Source organism: Pollachius pollachius (assembly GCF_949987615.1).
Source record: "Pollachius pollachius genome assembly, chromosome: 1".
Taxonomy (NCBI): domain Eukaryota; kingdom Metazoa; phylum Chordata; class Actinopteri; order Gadiformes; family Gadidae; genus Pollachius; species Pollachius pollachius.
This window is the reverse complement of record NC_136934.1, coordinates 3,866,773-3,890,129: the sequence shown is the minus strand read 5'-3', so window position 1 is coordinate 3,890,129 and position 23,357 is coordinate 3,866,773. Positions and strand designations below refer to the sequence as shown.

General features: G+C 48.7%; 2 protein-coding genes across 4 annotated transcripts in view; both read right to left on the bottom strand.

Moving 5' to 3' along the window:
- Positions 1-17,748, bottom strand: part of igsf9b (immunoglobulin superfamily, member 9b) — a 32,770-nt gene extending 15,022 nt beyond the window's left edge. For all 3 annotated transcript variants that reach the window (XM_079736018.1, XM_079736019.1, XM_079736020.1), the window contains exons 1-3: positions 17,249-17,748; positions 11,765-11,863; positions 9,749-9,970 (exon numbers count right to left, since the gene is read on the bottom strand). In XM_079736018.1, coding sequence (XP_079592144.1) covers positions 9,749-9,970; positions 11,765-11,828 — 286 coding nt within the window. In that variant the 5' untranslated portion in view covers positions 11,829-11,863; positions 17,249-17,748. The remainder of the gene's footprint in view (positions 1-9,748; positions 9,971-11,764; positions 11,864-17,248) is intronic.
- Positions 17,749-21,453: 3,705 nt separating this feature from the next.
- On the bottom strand, positions 21,454-22,813 carry tmem230b (transmembrane protein 230b). The gene is made up of 3 exons (XM_079749661.1): positions 22,434-22,813; positions 22,040-22,162; positions 21,454-21,918 (listed from the first exon to the last, which is right to left on the bottom strand). The coding sequence occupies exons 1-3, from the start codon at positions 22,527-22,529 to the stop codon at positions 21,778-21,780; spliced, it is 360 nt and encodes a 119-aa protein (XP_079605787.1). The 5' UTR covers positions 22,530-22,813; the 3' UTR covers positions 21,454-21,777.
- Between the last annotated feature and the right edge of the window lie 544 nt (positions 22,814-23,357).

The window sequence follows — 23,357 nt, the reverse complement described above, 5'->3', positions numbered from 1 at the left end:
ATAGATCTATCTATAGATACATCTATAGATCTATCATTCTATCTATAGATAGATCTATAGGTCTATCATTCTATCTATCTATCTATAGATGTATCTATAGATACATCTATAGATCTATAGATCTATCTATTGATAGAATGATAGATCTATAGATAGATTGATAGATAGATCTATAGATACATCTATAGATCTATTTATAGATCTATCTATAGATAGAATGAGAGATCTATAGATAGATAGATAGATCGATAGAGAGAGAGAGAGACAAACAGGTCGGTACTTCATTCCCCCTGAGTGGAGAGGAGGAGGGCGTTCCCCCCGTTACACACGCCCTCGATCGCCCGGGGCGAGCTGGCCGCTCTCCCGCTCGCCCACCACCCACCGGGGAGGTTCTGTGGGACTCAAACCCCCGACCACACGGGCAGCAGCTTCTCCCTGCGGCTGCTCCGTGTGTGTGGTCCGAGACCCGGCCGCTGACGGCGTGGAAAGCCACGGGGCTGCGAGGCGGGCGGGCGCATGAATCATGCGTGTGATGGCTGTAATGACGCGCACAATTACAGCCCAGGGAGAAGTCCTGTCATCAGAGCCGCGAGTTGTTGACAGCGTGCGCAGGGAGAGGGGAGGCTAATGCGTCGCTTCGTGAGATAACCCTTCTGTCACACCGCCGCCGCCGCCCGGTGTTTTGGTGTATTTTCTGCTAATGGTATCTCTCTTTACGGGAAAGAGGTGTGGCCGTGTGAGGACGGGGGGATGGGGAGGAGGCACCTGTTGGTGTTTATCAGAGGGGACAAACACACACACACACGTGCACACACAAACACACGCACACACACACTTGAAGCCCAGCAGATGTACAGTATGAGTTAAACATGTGCGTATCTCTCTTTCTGTCTTTCTCACTCTCTCTCTCTCTCTCTCTCTCTTTCTCTGAACATATACACAGACACAAACGCACGCATAATCATGCACACAAAATCACACAAACACACACACACACATTATTGGATGACGCACACACACACACAGTATGATGATTTCAATGGTGTTGGACTGTTGGTTGCCTGGTGACTGCAGGCTGGTTTTCAGGCCCTCCCAGAGCCCCCACCCGCCCTCATTATATTCTGTTTCTCAATGAACCCCACCCCGCCCACCCAAGAAACGCATAGCACCTCCCCCTAAACAAGCAAACACACACACGCATACACACACACACACACACATTCAATCTTAGGCCTTTAAATTACTAGAGTACGAGTATGTGGCCGAGTGACACAGACCACAGACAACGCACACAAACAAGCAAAAACACACACATACACAACAGACCACACACACACACACACACATCCTCACACACCACATTCACCAACAAAAACCCCCACCACACACAGATAAACACGTCCTGGCCAAGCTAGTTTCTAATTAAACAAAGTCATCTGCGAGAAATTCCAGGCATGCCATCAGTCCCGTTCTTGTTTGCTGCCACCTCGTCGCTGAGAGAGAGGAGATGGCTTCACAACAGACCGCGCTGAGCAGCAGCATACACATTCCCCCGCTGAAAGTGTCTGCTGGCTGATGGTTTCAAAGCACTGCCACGCCTTTGAAGGGGAACTGTCAAAACGATCATGTCTCTATTATCCAGAATGAGAATAGGGAATGAGATAAATCACTGAATCTTTTGTGAGAGGCGGTGTGCATGCGCGCGCGTGTGTGTGTGTGTGTGTGTGTGTGTGTGTGTGGTGTGTTTGCGGTGCGTGTGTGTGTGCGTGCGTGTATCTGGGTGGATGTATGCATGAGCATGTGTGTGTGTGTGTATTTGTCTCTTTGCAAACATGACCGTGTGTGTAGGTGTTTGTGCATACATATCCACGGGTGTGTGGGCACACATGCGTGTTTATGTGCGTGCGTCAGCCTGCGCCGTAAGGCAAAACAAACAGCACTTCCCGACATAATGTCACACCACCAGCCTAACCCCCTACGTGCTCATAAGGTGGGTGGCTCTTCCCTTTCATGAACCATCCAACCCGCCGTCGTCACGGCACACACAGGAGACGTTCTCGTCCGTCATGAATCCGCACACACAGCCCCGAGAGTGTCTGAACAAGGGCCAACAATGGGCCAACAGGACACCCTGCATTCCTGACCTGGGATGGCGGCCCTGCTCCACAGCCAGGTATAATGATTGACTGACCCTCCCAACAGACAGAGTCCGAAGGGGCGTGGCCGCGTCCGGAGGCTTCATAAAACAAACCTGTGGTTCCCCGGGCCGGCCTGGCTTAACGACAGGGCAGGGCCGGCAGGAAGGGAACGCGTCCCGAGATGATAACAGGTGTGTCAGTGTGTGTGTGTGTGTGTGTGTGTGTGTGTGTGTGTGTGTGTGTGTGTGTGTGTGTGTGTTTGTGCGTATGTTTGTGTGTGTTCTTCGTTCCAACAGTAGAGCAGAATTTACGCTGCACTCCAGGCAAAATAAAAAGAGAAAAGCAAAGGTTTACGTGCGACACACACACACACACACACACACACACACACACACACACACACACACACACACGCCTCATTCTTCGACTCCTAATCCCCCATGTGCCTTTAAATGTAAGGATATTCTCGGCTTATTATAGATGTCAGCAGCTCGTAGTTAAAACAAGGAATATTAATAAGAACAAGAGAAATACAAGCTATTTAAATCCCCTGGGAGGACGGACCTGGTTTAATCTATATCACAAGGATGTGTGTGTGTGTGTGTGTGTGTGTGTGTGTGTGTGTGTGTGTGTGTGTGTGTGTGTGTGTGTGTGTGTGTGTGTGTGTGTGTGTTTAAAGCGCATGGCCATGCATACATGTTGATTTTTAAAATCCGGACCTGCCCCACCCCCTTCCGAGCAGGGGAATGCGTATCTCGCTATCGAACACTTAACCCTTTCTCTCCCCCCCCCCCCCCCCCCTCTCTCTCTCTCCCTACATCCCTCCTGTCTGTCCCCTACAAAGAGAGACCTCCCACCCCCGCCTCCCAATCCCACGCCCCCCCCCCCCATTCCTTCCTTCACGCTCGCCCCTTTCTACCTCATTCTCGCCGGTTACCATGGCGACGAGATCCGAGGAGAGACCCCCGTCCTGGAAGGTTTACATTTGAATTTCGGTTCCCGTAGTAACGTGCTGCGGGCTGAGCCTATACCGGGGGACGGCCGAGGGACGGAGGGGGCTGGGTTTGTATCGGGGGTCGTCAGAGGTTTGAAAAATGGAGCGCGTGGAAAACACAGAACCCGGGTTCAGATCCAGAGGAGAGCAGAGACCGATGGAGGGTCGGTGACACATCCAGCCGGGCGAGAGACACAGAGAGAGAGAGAGGAGAGAAAGAGAGAGAGGAAAAAAAAGGCGGCCCAGAGAAAGAGGGGACCCCCGTTTTCATTTAAATCCTCTGGGGGACAAAGGGCTCTCCGTTGAGTGACAAATGCATGTTTTGTGTGAATGGGGAGCGAGCCAACATGGGACATGAACCCATGGCTTAGCCGCGTCCCAGCAGGTGCTTCCCCCTTTTTATCCCTCCTCTTCATTTGATTGGTCGATGCTGTTTATTAATTATTAACCATACCTTAAAAAAAGGCCTTTCACTCGACTGTACAGTATCCCAGAGACAGCAGAACACTTCCAGCTCAGTCCTCATTTGATACGGCATTGTACCAGAGGTCGAGACGAGGTTACCCCAGAGGGGCTGAATCCATAATCCCCCCCGACTTCAAGCAACCAGAGGGTGACCTCTGACCTCAGGAGGGCCGTAACCCTCAAGCAGACACATTCATCACCCCCCCTGCCTCCGTTTCCCCTGCCCCGCCCCCCTGCATTAGCCCAATGTCCACGAGTCGGACGGAGGGGCTGAAACAATGGCGGGAGCTGCGTGTCTCCTCTGCTTAGCGTTGCTCCAGCAGCAGCAGCAGCAGCGATCACATGACAGCTCCGGCTCCGCTCAAATGAGCTCTTGTTCCAACAGGTCGGGCCCGCCGCTCGGCCCGGGGGGGGGGGGGGGGGGGGGAGACGCTGGACGGTCTAATCACCTGGCCCTGGCTCCGTATCACAAGCACACACATTTACACACCTACGCATGTACACACACACACATACACGTACACAGATAAACGTACACACATAAACACGTACACACACACTTGCACATGTATGAAGGCAAAAACGTATGCAGTCAATCAGGCGGATACACACACGCATACACACACACACACACAAACACACACGCACACACACTTGCACATGCATGCATGCACAAACGTATGCAGCCAAGCAGGTGTAGACACATACACACACACACAAATACACACACACACACACAAACGTACACACAGACACAGGCAACGGTTAAACTTATGCAGGCAGGCAGGCATGGAGTGGCCACACACACACACACACACAAATACACACAAATGCACTCGCGTAAATGAACCCTCACCCCCACACACACACACACACACACACACACACACACACACACACACACACACACACACACACACACACACACACACACACACACACACACACACACACACACACACACACACACACCAGGATTGAGGCCCTCTCCCAGTTCGTGGCAGCAGGTTAGATGCCCAGCCTTCAAAAGCAGACACTGCCTTCGCCCCACGAGCAACACCCTCCACCACCCAGGGTGTGAGCGTCAGAGCTCCCCAGTGTGTGATGGCGCGGCTGTGTTGTGTGATTGTACGGCTGTGTTGTATGTTGTGTGTTGCCCTCCCGGATCCACATCCCCGGTGGTTCCGGACACCCTCCCTGGACAAAGCGACACAGGGTCGGTGGGGGAAAGGGGAACCGAGGTGTGATCTTTGCAGGGGTGCGTTCCCACTGCTCCTTATTGACTTACGGAGCGACGCGGGGGGTACCCTGCCCACATCACACAATAGCAGCAGCAGCCCTGGAGGAAGACTAGATCATTCCTGTTTGGAGAGGCATCAGCACTGTTTTTCTTTGTGTGCGGGCAGAGGTGCATTGTGGGATGTGTTTTGATTTGAATACAATCATAAGTCTGGTCATAAGCCTCACCCCCCCCCCCTGCTCTCTGAAAGGGGGGGGCCGCCCCCTCTCCCCCAAATGTTTCTCTTCAATCCTCCTGTCTCCCTAATCAGTTGAACCCTCTTATGAATAGCTCTTTGTCGTGTGACAGATTACTGTTAACTCTGTCCCTCTCGCTCCGTCCAGCTCTGCTAGCCACTGCAGTCAGCACATGATGCCTGTAGGGCCGCTTCTACCACAGCACACATTCAGCTTAGCGTTACCGGTACAGGCTAGCGTCACGCGTGTATATCACTTACATATGTACAATACATACAATGTATTGTATAGGGAATATCTTTGGACACACGATGCGTCGCCATAGAGGGATCGCACATCTTTGTACGGATAACACGCGCATACGCACATCTGTGCGCACTTGCCACGGAATATGGCTTTGCACTGTTGCTATTTAAACATGTGCTAGTGGTTACTCCTTTGGAAAATGTCTCTCGAATTATCCCTGTAAATCGCAGACATTAATCCTGTCGTTTGCTGGTGAACAAGTGATTAACTGTTCAACAAAACCTTCAGCCTAATCTACACAAGAAGAAAAAAAAACACGCCACAAACCAATAAATGAAGGCAGCAATAGCAGTCCTAGGTTAAAGGCCGACGCAATTCTGTCAGAGATGCTCAGAGATGGGTTAACCCATGACCCCCCCACTTCCAGCACATTCCCAGCACAGACTCGACCCGAACACTGAACCTCATCCTACACCACACTAAATCAGTGCAAGTTGATCTGCAATCCACCCCTATCTCCCCCGACCGGCGTCACACTCGGCTAAGTCAGGGCTGCCTTTAAATCTTCCTTTTCGCCCCGAGCAGGGGAACATGAGAAGTGACTTCATTGTGTTACTATTTGGCCGGCCTTCGCTCCCATCCATAGCAGAAAAACTGGTTGGCTGGGGGAAGCAGGCTGAGGCGATCGCTCTCAGCTGCCAGCTCTCTGTTCGCCCATTGCCAGAATTTCTTGTTCAATCAGTTTTATGTTTGTTGAATCTCTGTTAGCCAATATTGGGTTTCAGTTAAGCCTTCGAAAGCAGACTGACCTGAAGTGTTCTGTGTTGGCGCAGCTATTGGTAGACTGATTTGATGTGTGTGTGTCTGTGTGTGTGTGTGTGTGCACTCATGTGTGTATGTGTGTGTTTATTCATGCGTGTGTGTGTACTCCTGTGTGTGTGTGTGTGTGTGTGTGCACTCGTGTGAGTGAGTGTGTGTGTGTGTGTGTGTTTGCGCACTCGGGTGTGTGTGTGTGTGTGTGTGTGTGTGTGTGTGTGTGTGTGTGTGTCGACTTACGTGTGTGTCCGCACTCATGTGTGCGTTTGTGCACGTGTCCAGTTGCTACGCCTGTGTTTGTATATGGTTCCACCTGAGATGAAACAGGATGTTTGCCTACTGTCACTCCGTTCCGACCCGCACCTGATCGTGTTCAGAGGCCTGCGTCTATTTCCCCAACACAGCCTTCCCCAAAACACGCCGTAGCACTGGGTCGCTCAGCCCTTACCGATCGGGCGGCGCTTTGTTCCCTGGCTGACTGATGGCCAGCCCTCGGGGGACTACGTACTGGACGGCAGCGCTCCAGAAGAAGATGGATGTGAAAGCTGAAACCCCTGTAATCTTAGCCCTGTAGAGAGCAGACAACATCAGGAGCTCTGCCGTGTAAGGACAGTCTGAGTCTAAGGAGAAGGGGAAGGGGGGGGGGGGAGTCGCTCCAAGGTTTCTAGCGCCACACGCGCACAAACACACACACACACACACACACAGACACTCCTTATACACACACACAGTGTGCATCCATAAACCACAGAGCCACACAATCCCACATGCACCTGATATCGTATCAAACCAGCAGAGAGCGAGTTGGTTAAATGGATCATAAGGACGCCTCTGTTTGAGATGCTCTGATGTTCTGCTGGGCTTCTGATCCCTGTGATCTAAAAATGGCCTGAGATCTGCCTCAGTAGGAACACCACGGCCGAAATGGAAAGATGACACTCAGAAGCCTGATTAGCTGCGTCTGGGACTCAAGTTGGTTGAGGAGTAAGACAATCTCATTCAATAAAGAATGAAATCCTTTCTGTATTGTTTAGTGTGAGAACTTCTTCCTGCAATGAGACTCTCTCCTGGGGGCGCTGTGTGATGTGGCCAGTGACCACGCCCATCCCACTTAATCGCCCCTTGCTTCAAACGCTCCTCCAAACACTGACTACCATAAAAAACATAAAGGTAGGGGCACCCTCCTAAACCCAGGAGTCCCAGAAACCCTCCCAACCGTTTGATCGGAGCACTAAATCCCAACCCTCTCTCGGCTGATCCCAGACAGGCCCGGACAGGGACGGAGGAGCGAGGGCTTTCCTCCTTCCTGCCTTCTTGTGGTTCCATCTCCGATCCCTGAATCCCCCCCTTCCTGCATTTTAATTTGAGGGTAGAATACATTAGCCCGCCGCCGCGTCGTCGCCGAACCCACCCGCCATCTGCCTCCGCTGGGAGGGGAAGGCACCGGGAACGACGGAGGGAGGCAGACAGGGAGGTGGGTGCTACTGCTACTGCTGGTGGTGGTGGTGGTGGTGGTGGTGGTGGTGGTGTTGGGGAGGGAGGTAATGGTCCACTCTCGACCCACCAGCGCTGGGACAGGATGTGCTGTTGTGATAGGGAGTCCCAGCGACCGTTAAAGTGCAGGGCTCTGTTTGGCTCTGGACCAAAGCCTCCTCCACAGTGCTGTTTACTTCGTTAGGCCACGGCGCCACAGATGAGTGGCTTCAGACAATGACAGGCCAACCGCCTACACAAGGGTACCCCACCATTCCAGACGCCGTCAGCCCAGTGCATGGAGTGCAGGTGAAGGGAGGGAGTCAGCGGTCGTGTTACACCATGACACGATGATGATCCTCCATCTGTACGTCCTGTCCTCTCCGCTTGGTTTCTCCCTGCTGCTGATATTTAGCAGGGATTCTGGGAGTCTCATTGGTCAAAATCAATGCGATATCGACAGGACCCCTTCTAAAATGGTTCCCTATTAGTTCAAGTGAGAGGGACCTCCTCGGTTCTGTGGCCTTGGCAGTAGATCGGGGGGGAGATATGAGCGGGCCCTGCTTTGTCTTTTGTTCTCCACCAGACAATGACGGGATTATGACGCTCCAGCAAGGAAACACTGTTATTATTCCTAGCACCTCAACCCATCCTCCCTCCATCCATAACAACCCCCCCCCATTTTACTGGGTCATCTCTCGGAATACCAATAAAACACTGTCATTAGACGTTCTGCAGACCCCCTACCCCACCACCAACCCAACACCACCAGCACCACCTCACCGTCCCTCCTGGTCTGACCTCACTCTATAATCTAACCCCCACCTTCCAAAACCCCGATCCTTGTTTGAATATTATTACACACACACACACACACACACACACACAGACACACACACTCCCAGACCTCAGACACAGCTTACCCCAGCCACCATCTCTCCCCCCCCACACACTCTCATCTCTCCCGGCAACCCCTCCCCCTTTACTGCCTCCATTAAATGGCCCGTCCGCTCTCTCTGCCGGCCGCATGCATTACAGGCTGCTGGAGTCTGGGCGCCGCAGCACACCAGCAGTAATTACAGGGTGCCTGCTCGGGCTGGATTATCTATTTAGGGTAACGTCCCCTCAAGCGTTAATAAATACCAGGGTGCACGTACAACACACAACCCCCCTATGTTTGTAACTCATCCTCAGACCGCTCTGGCAGGGAATATTTAGAGAGAAGCACATCGTTGAAGTCTTTACACAACAGCACCTCTCTCTCTCTCTCTCTCTCTCTCTCTCTCTCTCTCTCTCTCTCTCTCTCTCTCTCTCTCTCTCTCTCTCTCTCTCTCTCTCTCTCTCTCTCTCTCTCTCTCTCTCTCTCTCTCTCTCTCTCTCTCTCCCTCTCTCTCTCCCTCTCTCCCTCCCTCGCTCTCTCTCTCCCTCGCCCTCTCTCCCCCCCCGCCGACTCGCTCCGTTTGAAATCACTTGAGTCGCAATTCAGGGTTCACGATTAACCCCCGGGAGAAAGAAAGTCAGCGAAGGCAAACGTTTGCCAACCTCCCCAAACACCAATGTATTATCATACCGGTTTTAGGGTTAACCAAGTAAAGCTTCCCTTTGACCTCGCTCCATGACCCCTTTCCTCCACCCCATGTTAATTATTTTCTTCCGCAAGCCTGGGCGAAGGCCGTGAGTGCAGTCAAGTGGCACGGGCTCAACAGGAGGTTTAACCCGGGAGTAAGGCACAGGCCGGGGCTTGGAGCTCCCAGACGAGCGGAGAAGCGGTGTGCTTCCCCCACACGGCAGCTAGATAACAACCCTGAAATCCTCCAATAAATCCAAACCGCTTCACTTTTTATAACGTTTGCTAAAAGTCGTCATGGGACGTGAATGGTAAATGGGCTGAACTTATGTAGCGCTTTTATCCAAAGCACTTTACAATATTGCCCGACATTCACCGATTCATGCACACATTTACACCCACGCCGGCGGAGTCGAACGTGCGAGGCGACAGCCAGCTCTTCAGGAGCAGTCAGGGCGGGGCGTCTCGCTCAGAGACACCTCGACACTCAGCCAGGAGGAGCCGGGGGGATCGAACCGGCAACCTTCCGGCGAAGTTCATCTGCTGGGACGCGTCCCGCCGGTGAGATCTTACCCTTGTAGTTGGGGTGCACCCGGGGCGCGTACACCCCGAACTTGATGAGGATGGGGACGTTGTAGCCCAGACGCACCCACTCCACCACATGCAGCGGGAAGAGGTCCGGGGCGGCGCCGGGGACGCCGGCGGCGTCCGGGGGCGACGGGGCGAGGTCGCAGCCCAGCTCGGCCGCGCGGCCCACCCGGGCCCGCACTAGCGAGGCCCCGCCCGGACACACACCTGCCGTGGACGGGAGAACACACACACCGTTACACACGCACGCACGCACACACACACACACACACACACACACACACACACACACACACACACACACACACACACACACACACACACACACACACACACACACACACACACACCCCCTTATGCGGTCATGCTGCGTTCTTTAACGCTCATAGCGATCTCAGGAGGTAATGAAACCTGGCGCCGGGCCGAGCAGCGAACGCATGAATCACGGCGCGCCCGCGAGCAGCGAGCGCGCCGTGAAACGCAGAGTTACGGCCGAGGCGCGGCCTCGTTGCTCCCCGGCTCGTTTGCTTCCGCACACGGGCCGTAGTGAAAGTTAACGACGAAACCTGGGCTGCTTCAAACCGTGGTGTGTTAAAGGGGAAGGGGGAAACAGGCGGCGGTGAGGACGAATGGAGGACGGGCGACCTGGATCCCCCTCGACCGAGGACTATGAAGGAGACCAGGGTGGGACGAGGCGTGAGTACATGTTAAGGAGCGGTCCTGGAGTCTATGTTCCCCGCTGCTTGTGCTCAGCTTAGTGGCAGCACACCCCAGGGGGCATGTAAACCAACGGTGCAGCAGTCCGCGACATGATGGAGAAGAGGCAGCCAAGGCTACAGACACAATGCAATCCCATTAGTGACACCTGGGGCCGCCCCTCCTCCATCTTAGCGTCCTCTCCCTCTCTCTCTCTTAGTTGTTCTTACTCCCTGACTCTCTCCCTCTGTCTCTCATATCTCACTTTCTCTCTCTCCACACCCTACGCTCGCTGTCTCTTTCTGTGCTTGTGTGAGAGGGTTGGTGACTTTGTGTGTGTGTGTAGTGTGTGTGTGTGTGTGTGTGTGTGTGTGTGTGTGTGTGTGTGTGTTCGTAACCGTGTGTTTGTGTGGGTTTGTGAATTTGTGTGTGTGGGTTGCTGACTGTGTGTGGGTCTGTGTTTGTGTGTGTACGTGTGTGTGTGTGTGTTCATGACTCTGCGTGTGTGACTGTGTGTGTGTGTGTGTGTGTGTGTGTGTGTGTGTCTGTGTCTGTGTTTGTGTGTCTGGCTGCCAGTGTTGGCCCTGCTACTCATCTGGCCTGGTGATTACACTCTAATCTCGGTGTTGGGGGCTCTGATGCAGGGCACCGGACCACCCCCCCCCCACCCCTGCTGATCTCCCGGCCCCGAGCCAGCGACCTCCCACCGGCCCCTCACCGGCCCCCCTGCCGTGCACACATGGCAGGGGCGATCATGTGCGCCCTCCCCCTCCCCCTTACTACCAAAAAGCGTGTTTTGGGATTGAGGGGGGGTATAGCGCAAATCCCAGATTAATCCCAATCCACACCCTGTGTTGTTATTTAAGAGCGACTTTATCCCCATACTCTGTCTGCTCCAAAAACCACCTCCTCATCACTTTCCCCCCCCCATGTATGGCGAAGAATAAACCGATAAACTGTGGCCCTGTGCACCAGGCCTCCGATCTGGCAGCTTAACCACCGAGCAGCATATCACCACCTCGCTCTTTGTTGCCCTGTCATAGTTCACGGGACAAACGGTGGGGTGTTTGGCACGGATGCTAGCCGTGAAAGCAGTGACCCTAACCAGGTATAAAACAAGCTTTGAGCGGAATACATGGATCAGCACGGACCCGAGTGAGGTCAACGAAAGAGGCCTGACGGATCTGTCTTCTAGGATGTCGTCGGGTCAGAGATAGACAGCAACAACATTCCCCAATCACGTGTTATCTCGTATGTTAATGTTCTGAAACGGGGCGGAGGTGGTGGTTGGGTGGAGGTACTTACTCAGCAGAGTGAGGGTCAGAGCGGTGGTGACAGCCAGAAGGAGCCACCTTCCCTCCTCTCCCATGGCCGTCCCTCACGCTCCTTCACACATCTCCCGACCTGGGACGCGCACACACACACACACACACACACACACACACACACACACACACACACACACACACACACACACACACACACACACACACACACACACACACACACACACACACACACACACACACACACACACACACACACACAAAAAACAAGGTTGGTCATCAACACATACCCAGGCTGGTAAATGTCATTATTGCGCGATAACTTCACAAAACTTCCCTCCCAATCCCATCACCAGACAATTAGAATCCTTCAAGCTACCATCAGGTTTCAAACCCATTCAATAACCTTAATCTAGTTGGAAATGTCACGTCTGCTCTGTGATCAGACATGTGCTCATAAACTATTCCCAACTAGTAGTGTGAAGTCAAAGTGTGTGTATGTGTGTGTGTGTGTGTGTGTGTGTGTGTGTGTGTGTGTGTGTGTGTGTGTGTGTGTGTGTGTGTTCGTGTGGGAATTTGTAGCACGTACGTCCACACAGCTGATTTACCGAGGCCCTACGTGTTTCGTGCAGATTAGCCGGTCGCGTCTGGTTGGTGTCACCTCGAGCTGTCGCTAAATAGGCCAACACCACCGGACAGGTGACACATGCAGCAGAGGTGAGGACAGGTGGACATCCTTGAACCCAGATGTTACCTTAAATACCGCAGATTAAACGCACTAAACCCTTTGTAAGCACGGCGTCGCTAATTAGTCCCACTCAAATGAAGATAATGCCGCTGCGCGAAGGGTATGATGGGAAGTCATTTAAATCAGAATTATCCTCATATTCAAATGAGGATAACGCTGAGTTAAATAACTTTCCCTCATTCCGTTCCCACAGGGGCAGCGGAGGCGACGGGGATTTCAGCGAGTCAACACGAGGCTTCCCTGGGCTTGTGGAGTAATACGCTGAAATTGGATTTCAGGCGCTTGTTGAAGTATAGTGTGAAATGGAACAAGAGCTCTCTCGCTTCCTCCCGGGCCTTCAGTCCTGACTTCATTCACCACCCCTAATAGCAGCTTATTACCGTAAGTTAATTAAAGTGATATAAAGGGCAGGCTATTGTTAGGAGGGGTTGTGGCTTCTGCAGAGTGCTGGACGGGACTGCAGATGTATTTCAGGAGCGCCAGACGAAAAAAATATTCAGCGGTGATGTTTAGTCTCTCGGCGCTAATGCCGGTGCTTAAGTCCACTGGGGTTAACCAGCTTCATTGGATAGGACGGGGTAGACTGATGTGTTCATCTAAGTGTTCTTGACCCACATTGGCCGGTGTACTGGTGTTATGTTGTGTGAGTTGTAGAGTTATTGGGTGGTATTGTTTTCACCATGTGAGTGAAAATAATCGCCACGTACTGTTTGAGTCCCGGACTAATCGTCTCAATTGTTAATGTTGTTTTCCAGTGGTCGCTTCTTTGGAACCCCTTTGTTTTTTGTGAATGAACGTCTGTCTGCCTGTCTGTCCATTCAAGTCCGTCTATCTATCTATCTATCCATCTATCCATCTATCCATCTATCTATCTGACAGGTCTACTTTACTGACTGACTCAAGTCCCCAGTCTCTGAGTCACTGCTGACGAACTCACAAAGAATCACGTTCCACAGCTGCGATCCATGTGGAATAAAACAAATTCAAGACATCCCTCAGGACAACAGAGGGTTTATTCAACAACAACAGCGTCGTGATCTCTGAAACGTGTTCCTTCTCTCAAGATGTAAACATGCGTCACACTGCTGAGTAACGACAGTGAGTCACCACAGAATATGATTTACCCAAGTGGTTGAGGATGTAGGCGACGCTACTCACTCCATAACGCAAATTTCACACTGCACAGGTGCCAGGGCACTCAAAAGAACAATCCCTGGGGCAGCAATGTTTAAGCTAGGGTGCTTGTCTGGGGAAACCTCGCTTCTCGGCCAATCACATCTTTCCCAGGAAGTCATTGACACAAATTGCTTTGGACCTAGGCATGACTTAGCCTTCTCCAGGTTTCCCTGAATCGGCCGGGCTAATCCTGGCCTGCCGCACGCCACTCGTCTAAATAGCCTAATTTAATTAGAAATCAAAGGGACGGATAACCGGCACTCTGTCATCTTGGCTGTACCTTTGGGTGAGCATCGAGGCTCTGACAGTGCAGCACACATTGGTCTGAAACCCAAATTCAACTTTTTCTGGTTACATTCCAACATGCAGACAGACCTGCATGCAAATCTGTTGTTGTTTATGAACCTCACCCTCATACAAGGGCTGATCAAGAGTCTTCAATACAACCCCATTCTAAAGAATACTACAGACTACTATCCTAATGCAAGACAGTAATGCCTTTCTCTCTGGGAAGGTAATCTCTTATAAACCGTCTCAGTCAATGTTTCCGATTATGAGTGGTGAGCATGTTAAATGACTTAGGCCTAATACATGTCAGATAACTGGTGCTATGCAGAGCATGAATTCAAACATGTTAAGATTTGGCTAAGCAGCGTAAATAAGATTTCACAGAAGGCAAACGCAGTAGATTTAAACAGCATGCATGTTTTAATTCTCATCTAAAGATTTGTGTATTTCAGAGGCATTGATTATACGAGTTTGTTCCAAAAGAGGTATAAAAATTCCAAAGCTTGTTTTACATGAAAGGTAAAACAAGATACACGGGTCACTTTGCATTTAAGAGCAGTTAAAGACTAACAGCATTTTATTTACATTTCCCCATAATCAAGTCAATTAATTATATGAAAAATCCAGATAAGACGATGGCTGTGTGTGTTCTTATGATAAGTGATTTGGTGGGTGGTAACAGGCCTGGCAGGAGCAAGGCCTTCTGAGTAATCCTGGTTAATCCACACAAAGGCCACTGCCTCGGCACAAGCCAGCGTGGGGAACGAGGAGTATCACTGGAGCAGGTGCCAAACCGGAATCTTATCACACAACGCCAAGTCAACAACCCCCCTGTCCTTGGGTTTTGGCCCACACGGTTCAGTTTGCGTGTGATGATCCCAAATCAGGCCACTGCACTGAACGGGGACCAGCTCGCGCAGAGTAGTAATCAATTAATCAATTAGTTTCTTCTATAGAGGCAGCATTCCACCCTAATTCTGTATTTGTATTGATATTTAATTACTACGATAGGAAATGAGTTGTACGGTGCTGGCACGGGTGGCTACCACCCGGGCTAGCCATTGATCCTGGGTCGGGTGTGTGTGTGTGTGTGTGTGTGTGTGTGTGTGTGTGTGTGTGTGTGTGTGTGTGTGTGTGTGTGTGTGTGTGTGTGTGTGTGTGTGTGTGTGTGTATGTATGTGTGTGTGTGTGTGTGTAACCCATATGGACATGGATGGGGAGACGGGCAGGCCGACCTACGACGTGTTCCACAATGTACATTCGCCAATGTGCATTTATGTTTGTCGCTCATTTGTGGTGGGAGGGTGATTGTGTAAGAGCACATTGCCATACATCTCCCTGGCTTTACGAGCCCGTGTATGAGCTTATAGTACAAACAAGGTGGAGGCCGAGTCAATACAACTTGCGACAGCCATCGTATATTATAGCCTCTGTTTAAACTGGGCAGCCTTTGAGGCAGTGTGCCAAACGCTCCTCACACACCCCTGAAGGACGTGTCTTGTGAGTTATAAAGGTGACGGAGGTTTCTTGGTAGATGAAAGCCACTAAGTGGAGCAGACGGAGGTGACCTCAGGGTCAAAACCCTGCGGGGCAACCTTTCATCAGCTCTTCTCATGCACATTTATTTATCCTTAATTCATAGATATGACGACCACGACATAGTGGTTCACTGATAAACAATGGGGATTTGGTTGGAAATTTGGCTTCAATCAGCGTGCAGTAGCCCTATGCTTAAATGTTACTGAAACTATTGTTATATTTTTTCAATTGATAAAATAGTTTATTTTATCAATTGTTTGGCACTGTTGGGCGCATGATGTTCTTTGGTAGGGGTGAGGCCTGAGAGTTTACTGAAGGCACCCTGGAGCTCAAACCAATATTTGTAACATGCTTTACAGAAAAGCCTCTGCGAAAGTCTCGTAATTCTGAATAGCGAGCACATTTCTTCTTTAGACAAAGTCCAAACCCCAACGCAGTATAACATCTGTGTGATCAAACCAATGTAACGCTGTAACAATGTAATGCTGTTGGAGAGCGCATTGAAGCTATGGGCGGGGGGCTATGAGAACCAGGATGACAAAAGTGGAGGTCCCAATACACTCGTTCGTGACACCACCCTTCGGTTCAATCGTTTGGTTTCAGTGTCCTCTTAGGTTGCTGAGAATCAGCTGAGGGTTTACCTTGTCTGGCTGAAGTCCACGGGAGTGAGAGATCTGATGGGGTTTAAAAGAGTGTGGAATGCACTTTGTTTGCATGCTATCTCGTGTCTGTAACTCAGGCTCTAGACATATTCCTTATGGCTCCTATAACAATTTTACTGCAATTCCAAATCATGTAGCAAGACAATAAACATGTTAAAGTAAAATCTGTGGAAATTGTGACGGACGTCACGTTTGGCCTCCAGCCTTTATCGCTCATATTGTTTGTTTGATATGTTTGGCAAATCTTTCATATTCCAAACACTTGGTGAATCAGATATGAGCCGACATGTTGATGATCCTTGAGCCATAACAGATAGGTCAGGGGTGAGGAGTAAGGCACACTATCACTCTCGTCCTTGGGGAGGTTTATCAGTGTCGACGATGTTGTCTTGCTATTGTCCTTGAGGGATGAAAAGGAAGGAAAGAGGCACAGCAGACACCGTGCACTGGAGCCTGTAATAAGCATGCATACTGGGACTGGAGTCAACCTATGGCCCGGCGTAACACTAACAAAGGTTGTATTATGTGGTACCCAACACCGCAAACTGTTTCGACCCAAACTGGAACCTCCTTATTTATTAGAATGAGTTTTATTTGGGTACCCCCTACAGTTGAACACACATTTCTCTTTTCTTTCCCATTTGGGAAAGGAAAACAGGTGGATCTTTTGTCTGTTGTGTTTTTGTTGTTTGTCTCCAATCGGATTGACTGAGGATGTCCAAAAGACGAGTTGCTTTCTATTGACAAAACGTGTCTTGTTTGTAGCTGTCTTACGTCATTAACACAATGAACCTCCATAACACATCTACGATTTCACATCGTAGATAGAGCTTTGCATCGTAGGTCAAAGATAACTCCCCCAAAGATGCCAACTCGGGCATCCGAAACGTGACACGTGATGAATGGAATGGTGGTCATACTAAATTGTTCCTTGTTACTAAACTTTCCAGACTAAACGAACACATGTGGGATATATGACAACAAACAGTACAAGCGGACTGGAAATGGAGCAGACTGGAGGAGGGATGGGGTGGGGAGGGACGGGGCTCAGGACCACCGCTGTTGTGGTCGGTGCATAGCGTAGCCTTACCTTACTAGAGGCACTTCTGTCGATCAAAGTTGGAAGTCGAATCGGTTAATCCATTGACGGTAGGCCTTCTCCCCAGGCACAATAACCTTACATATATGAAAACAATGGTTCCCCGTAAAGGAATATGTATTTTTTAAACGCTCCTCAGGAATATGTCCCAGGTCGCAGGTGCTCACATCTCTGGTAACACTCCCAGCGCGTAAACAACAAGTTTCAAAGATCTCTGAAAATCACAGCTCGCCAAAACACTTTCCACGTTTTCCAAGTTAATCCGGATAGTCCATCGAGTCCAATTCACAAGAACTGAAGTCCCTTTAAAGTTCCCTCGCTTGTAAACGAAAAAAAGCGTACAGTTCCTCCTTTGTCCGGGGTGCTGAAAGTAAGTTACAACTACGAATTTGATTCCTATCACATGCGTTTTAACAACAGGTTAACGGTGCCTCCTATGATTCTCCAAACCTTCACAAAACAAGCCACCGTGAGTCGGAGGAGTGAGCAGAGGGACGGAGCACGTTGGGTGAACCCTCGCTCCTCGGCGTGTTGTTACTACACTGTGTCCCCCCGCGGGTCTCTCCTCCCATCTCTCCTTATCCCCTCCTCCTGCTCCGCCGCTCTGCCGCTCCGCCGCTCTGCCGCTCCGCCGCTCTGCCGCTGCGCCACCAACAAAAGAAGCGCCTTTCCGTGGGAACGCAGGACCGATCCGGGCTGCGTCGGGTTTTATGGGCATGCCCAACAACCCAACAAAAGGCAAACGGTTCACCGTGGACAATTTGGTTGAAGTCTGCTCTTCCAAAAGGGCTGCGGGCTTAGGAAAAGCTGAACTCCTCTTTTAAAGGCAGTAGCCATCTGTGAAATGATCAATAGGATGTAAAATAAACATAAAAGGTATCTGATGTTAAGAATTCCTTTGTCTGTGTTCACCATTAATATTATACCAGCCAAATATGGGAAACTTTCGCATTAGTGCATGGTCTTTACTAGACCACTTGAAACCTGTTTGAATATCGTAGCCCCGCTTCAGTGCAGCGTGCTGCCCCGGGCCACTAATCGAGCGTGCATCGCTTGGCTTTTGGTAAGCGACTCCGTCCACTCATCGTTACGGTCCGTGTAACACAGTAATGACTGTTACCACAAGGGGGCGTTAGTTGACAGAAAACGACTTCTGTATGGACCTATATTTAGGCAAACAAATATATAGTTAGTAATAATAAGTGACATAAGAACAAAATATCTGTGTTGATTTTAAAAATAATTTCACATAGTAGTTTGATGAAAATGCCAACATATGCTACTTTACAAGTTGTGCAAAATAATATTCACCCATGTTCATGGATGTTCTTTTTTTAAATTTTGATTAAATAAGCACAACTTATGTATGTTAATGTTACATTTCACCACCTCAAAGGCCATCAGATTATCATACAACTCCCACCTGATATATATCCTTGCAATGCACCATGGCTAAAATCTTTTCAAATGTGGCTGATTATCTGCACTTTGCGTCTCTATCTGCACTTTATATCTCTATGCAGGAGATGTCTGGAGAGTATGATATAGGAACCCATATATGTGCAGAAAGCAATATTCTCCCAAACATGTATGACTATAGGCAAGTCATTTCTCTCCAACACTCTGAACAAATTCTTGAGATATGATGATGGGTGGGTTAGACCTTAGATGGTCTTATCTTTTCATGCTCCTTACGTGGGAAGATTCTCTAAATTAGTTTGATGCTAAATTAATTCACACATAAAAGCACAACGTAATCCATTTCGAATACTTTGTCAACAATGTTCAAATGAGCATTTTCAGTGTGTGTATGATGTGTCTTTCGATGACAAACGGTAGAGATATTTCCACCGATTAATATAAAAACAATCAAATTAACAATACTAATTATTATATGATTATGTAATAATCTTCATATATCTTCATTATACTTCATAATTGTTGGCCTGAAGACAAACCTTGATTACATGTCTTAGCATTTTGCTACACGGATCATTAGAACCCTAGCCCTCCACATCGATATCCAGACACCACAATGTAATCGTGGCAAATCAGAGAGTGTCGTAGTTGATGACGTAAAATTCAGACCGCCGCTGGAAAGAAAGTAATGGCGTTGTCACACCAATATTGCACCGGGGGCGAAAATTGTACCGCCTACGTAATCCGTGTTCGAAAATTCCAAACCTGCCTGGCAACGGACGATCGCGTCGAACGTTGCCTGGCAACGGACGATTACGTCGAACGTTGCCTGGCAACGGACGATCGCATCGAACGATGACGTAGGGAGGTTCATGAACATTCGCGCTCATTCATTGAGCGTCACAAGACGAAATAACATTAAACAGACACTTATTTTACAAATGACATTTATTAGCGTTGCTAACTTTATATTCGTATTGTATTTAATTGTTTAATCGCATTTAGCTAGTAAAGTAATTAACACAAGCTAGCTAGACTATGATACACTTTAAACTCTCAGTTTACTAGCTAAATTCAATACAATACAAATATAAAGTAAAAACAAGTGTTATCTGTATTATGTTATTTCGTCTTTGGCACCATGAGCGCGAATGTTTTTTGAAACCTGCATGGCAACGGACAATCGCGTCGAACGATGACGTAATGTTTCGAACGCGGATTACGTAGGCGGTACAATTTTCGTCCCCGGTACAATTTTGGTGTGACAGCTCTCCCGAAGAACCGACTGCTAACTTTCAACATTAGTAGAGTAAATAAATCCATAAGTGTATTTATTGCAGAAATAGACTCAATAAAAACTAATATACAAGATCGAGAGTATGTACTAGCGGAGTTTCTCGGCGAAAAATACAATTTTGTCGTTTTTTATCCTGTGTATCCACTAAACCAGTGGTTCTCAAATTTGGGTACGCGTACCCCTAGGGGTACTTTGGACTACTGCAGGGGGAACTACTGCAGAAAGAAAACTATCTTTTTTTTCACCCTGACCAACTTTAAATTCTGAAAGCACTAAACAGTGCAGTGTGATGGTGTCACAAGTTGTGTTATGCTGATTGGCTGAAGGAGTCTGTCTGTCAAGGCAGATACTCCCGCTCCAGACTGATCCGTGAGGGAAAATAATGGGAAGTCACGTGTTTAGCAAAGTCTCAAGGCTACATAATTATATCCAACTGCGGAAATATACACTTTTACTATGGTTCTGCTCTTTATTTCTGGCTGTTGAACAGGACTGGGTCACATTCAGGGCAAATTCTTGTGGAAAAAGCCAAGTCTGATAAACCTTGACATGTCATCTTTATTGTTTTAAATAAATGGGCCCCAAATGATTAGCCAATAGTTATGCTACAGATGGGTGAAATATAAAATCCATATTGATGATTTGATAAAAGTGACGTGTGTGGGACCTGAGTGTAATTATATTATCGTAAGGAGACGTAAGGTGGTCTTGACCTAAACTTATAAAGTAACAATACAGTAAAGCAATTCAGGTTTCTGCTGCAATAAAATAAACCATGAATTCCTCCCCCGATGCGGTCAGCATACCCCCACGCAGAACCGACCGCAGCTTCGATACGCTGAACACACACTTCACTATCTGATCAACAGTGTTTGCCTAAAGCTGAAGAAATGCCGTAGACCACTAAAATATGGATGACTCGGGGAAAGGGTCAAGGGATCGCTAAAAACCACACAATCTTATCAGGCAAGTCAATACTTCTCAAGTGAGTATAGAGCACGGAAACATAAAAAAAAAGAATCAATATAGATTACAAAAGCAATATTGGAAGGCGCTTGTTCACACGAGTTATTCATGATACTAAGAATGTGTGTTTGTTGTTGTGCAAGAGGTCTAATCGAATATTCATGAACCGTAATGTACCGCACTTCTGGGTCTGGTTGTAAATTACTGCAATGCACATGCATGTTTATTCATGTGAGCTACGGCAAAGACCTTTCTGCCATGGTTGATGGACAATTCAGATTAAAAAATAACTAATAATCTCTAACAGTTGGTGCTTTAACTTTATTTCTATCATTCATCTGACTATCTTTTGTACAGATATGGTGGTAGGGAAATTAGCTCGTCTATAGCTCTTCTTGAAAATGTCAGTGTTTGACCATGAAACCAGACACAATAGAAATGGTAAACCCAAGATCAGCAACACAGACCGAATCACCAACACATTATTTTTAGGTTTTATTAAATGAAACTGAGGAAGAAAACAATGGCCAAACTTGTGTATAAACCAACACAGTAAATGCAAAGCCACCACTAATACTTTTAACTTACTAACATTTCAACGGTCATGTATTTGTCCAGCAGACAAACACACAACGGATAAATAAATCACATTTAGCCGCCTTAAAACCCTTAAGGTTCCTTGGACTTGATCTGAAACAAGGTATAAAACAACGCTGCAAGGGTGGACCATGTGCATCTACCTGTCCACCACAAAGCTACATATTGGACCATATCTATCCTGTGATAGCCCTAGTTCAGGTTCACCACGGGAGAGGCAGGATCCTGAAACTAAAGAGGCTCAGTCGTCAAAGTCCGGAATGTCGTCATAGGAGTAACCACGGTAACCCTTTGATGCATAGTAGGCGATCCGGAGGTGGTAGAACCCGGGCAGGAAGACCAGGATTCCGATAATCAGGACGGGAACAGTCCGGTCGCTGTTCTGGGGAAAACAACGACAACACACACGCGTGTTAACATTCGGGTACCAGCGATGGTGGGCGTTTGTGTGTACGTTGTGCGTTATGGTAATCGGGCGGTGTGCTTATATTATACACACTCACTGTGACACCAAAGTACCCAGCCAACAGCAGGGAGCCAATGATGATCAGCAACGAGCCAATCAGGAACAGGAACGTGGCGAGGGCAATGGCCTTGTAGGGGACTTTAGGCGGGCTTCTTTTGAACTGTCGGAGGGAAGAAGTACAGTTTACAGTTCAATCATCCTATTTATTGCAATCAATAAAAATAGTTAACTTACTCGTGTGTGTAACAGTTGTGAAAACTACTAAGATAGAAATAGTTGTCAGTTTCCTTGTTAATATTGCATCAATTACTAATAGCGTCTTTGAATCGTAGGCCTGCATTGATTGATAGGTGTGTGTGTGTGTGTGTGTGTGTGTGTGATATGCCTTTTCTTGGCACTTGGCAGCCTGATCACTTCTCTAATCCCCTTACCTGCAGATCAATGTAGCCGTCATCTTGATTGGGGACCCTGGAGTACCTCACTTTGTCGGCGGTTACCCCGTTAGACACGAGGTTACGGATTGGCATCTTCACCAAAAGACACCGAGGTCCCAATCTCTCTTTATTAGCCAATGGATTATAGTTTGAACATTGTAAACCAACTGTTTACAAACAACACAAACTGCTGCAAGGTGCAAATATATAATCCTCACCGATACAAACGGGTGGATTGCAACTCGGAACGGATCACACACGGGAGGAACACACACGTGTACCTACACAGCTGTATTCCTGCACAACAGTATATATAATACAAACAACAGATATTAGCCAGCGCCCACAACTAAACACAGCACGTCATCCTCTCGATCTTCCGCATGCACTTCCTCTACCCTGCAGCGCGCCTGCGCACTGTGCCGCGCCTGCACACTGCAGGGTAGAGACGGCTGCAGGTAGCGCCCTCTACAGTACTTACTTGGTTGTGCAGTTTCGGAAGTTATAATCCTATATGAAATAACGTCCTCAGTCATACTCTTTAGTAGTATCCTGTAATTTATTAAATATAATAATAATGACAAAAATGTACGACGTCTGATTTTTCCTCAAGGGCCACGTGTAAGGGGTCTCACACACCACAGGATGGCGCTGTCGGATTATAATGAGGAGGAGCAACCCGGGACCTTAAATCGTTTTTTTCTTTTCCCTGTGTGTGTGTGTGTGTGCGTGTTGTGTGTGTGTGTGTGTGTGTGTGTGTGTGTGTGTGTGTGTGTGTGTGTGTGTGTGTGTGTGTGTGTGTGTGTGTGTGTGTGTGTGTGTGTGTGCTTTATGCCTTGTTTAACAGCGATGTGAACATATAACACCTTGACATTATGAATAATATATTCACAGCACACACCAGTATGTGTGCTGTGGGCT

Bases quoted from the DNA above. Each gene is read 5' to 3' on its own strand.
- tmem230b (XM_079749661.1), bottom strand. From the start codon at position 22,529: ATGCCAATCCGTAACCTCGTGTCTAACGGGGTAACCGCCGACAAAGTG. The intron at 22,163-22,433 runs GTAAGGGGATTA...TCCCTCCGACAG, and splicing joins ACGGCTACATTGATCTGCAG to TTCAAAAGAAGCCCGCCTAA. The intron at 21,919-22,039 runs GTGAGTGTGTAT...TGTTTTCCCCAG, and splicing joins CTGGGTACTTTGGTGTCACA to AACAGCGACCGGACTGTTCC.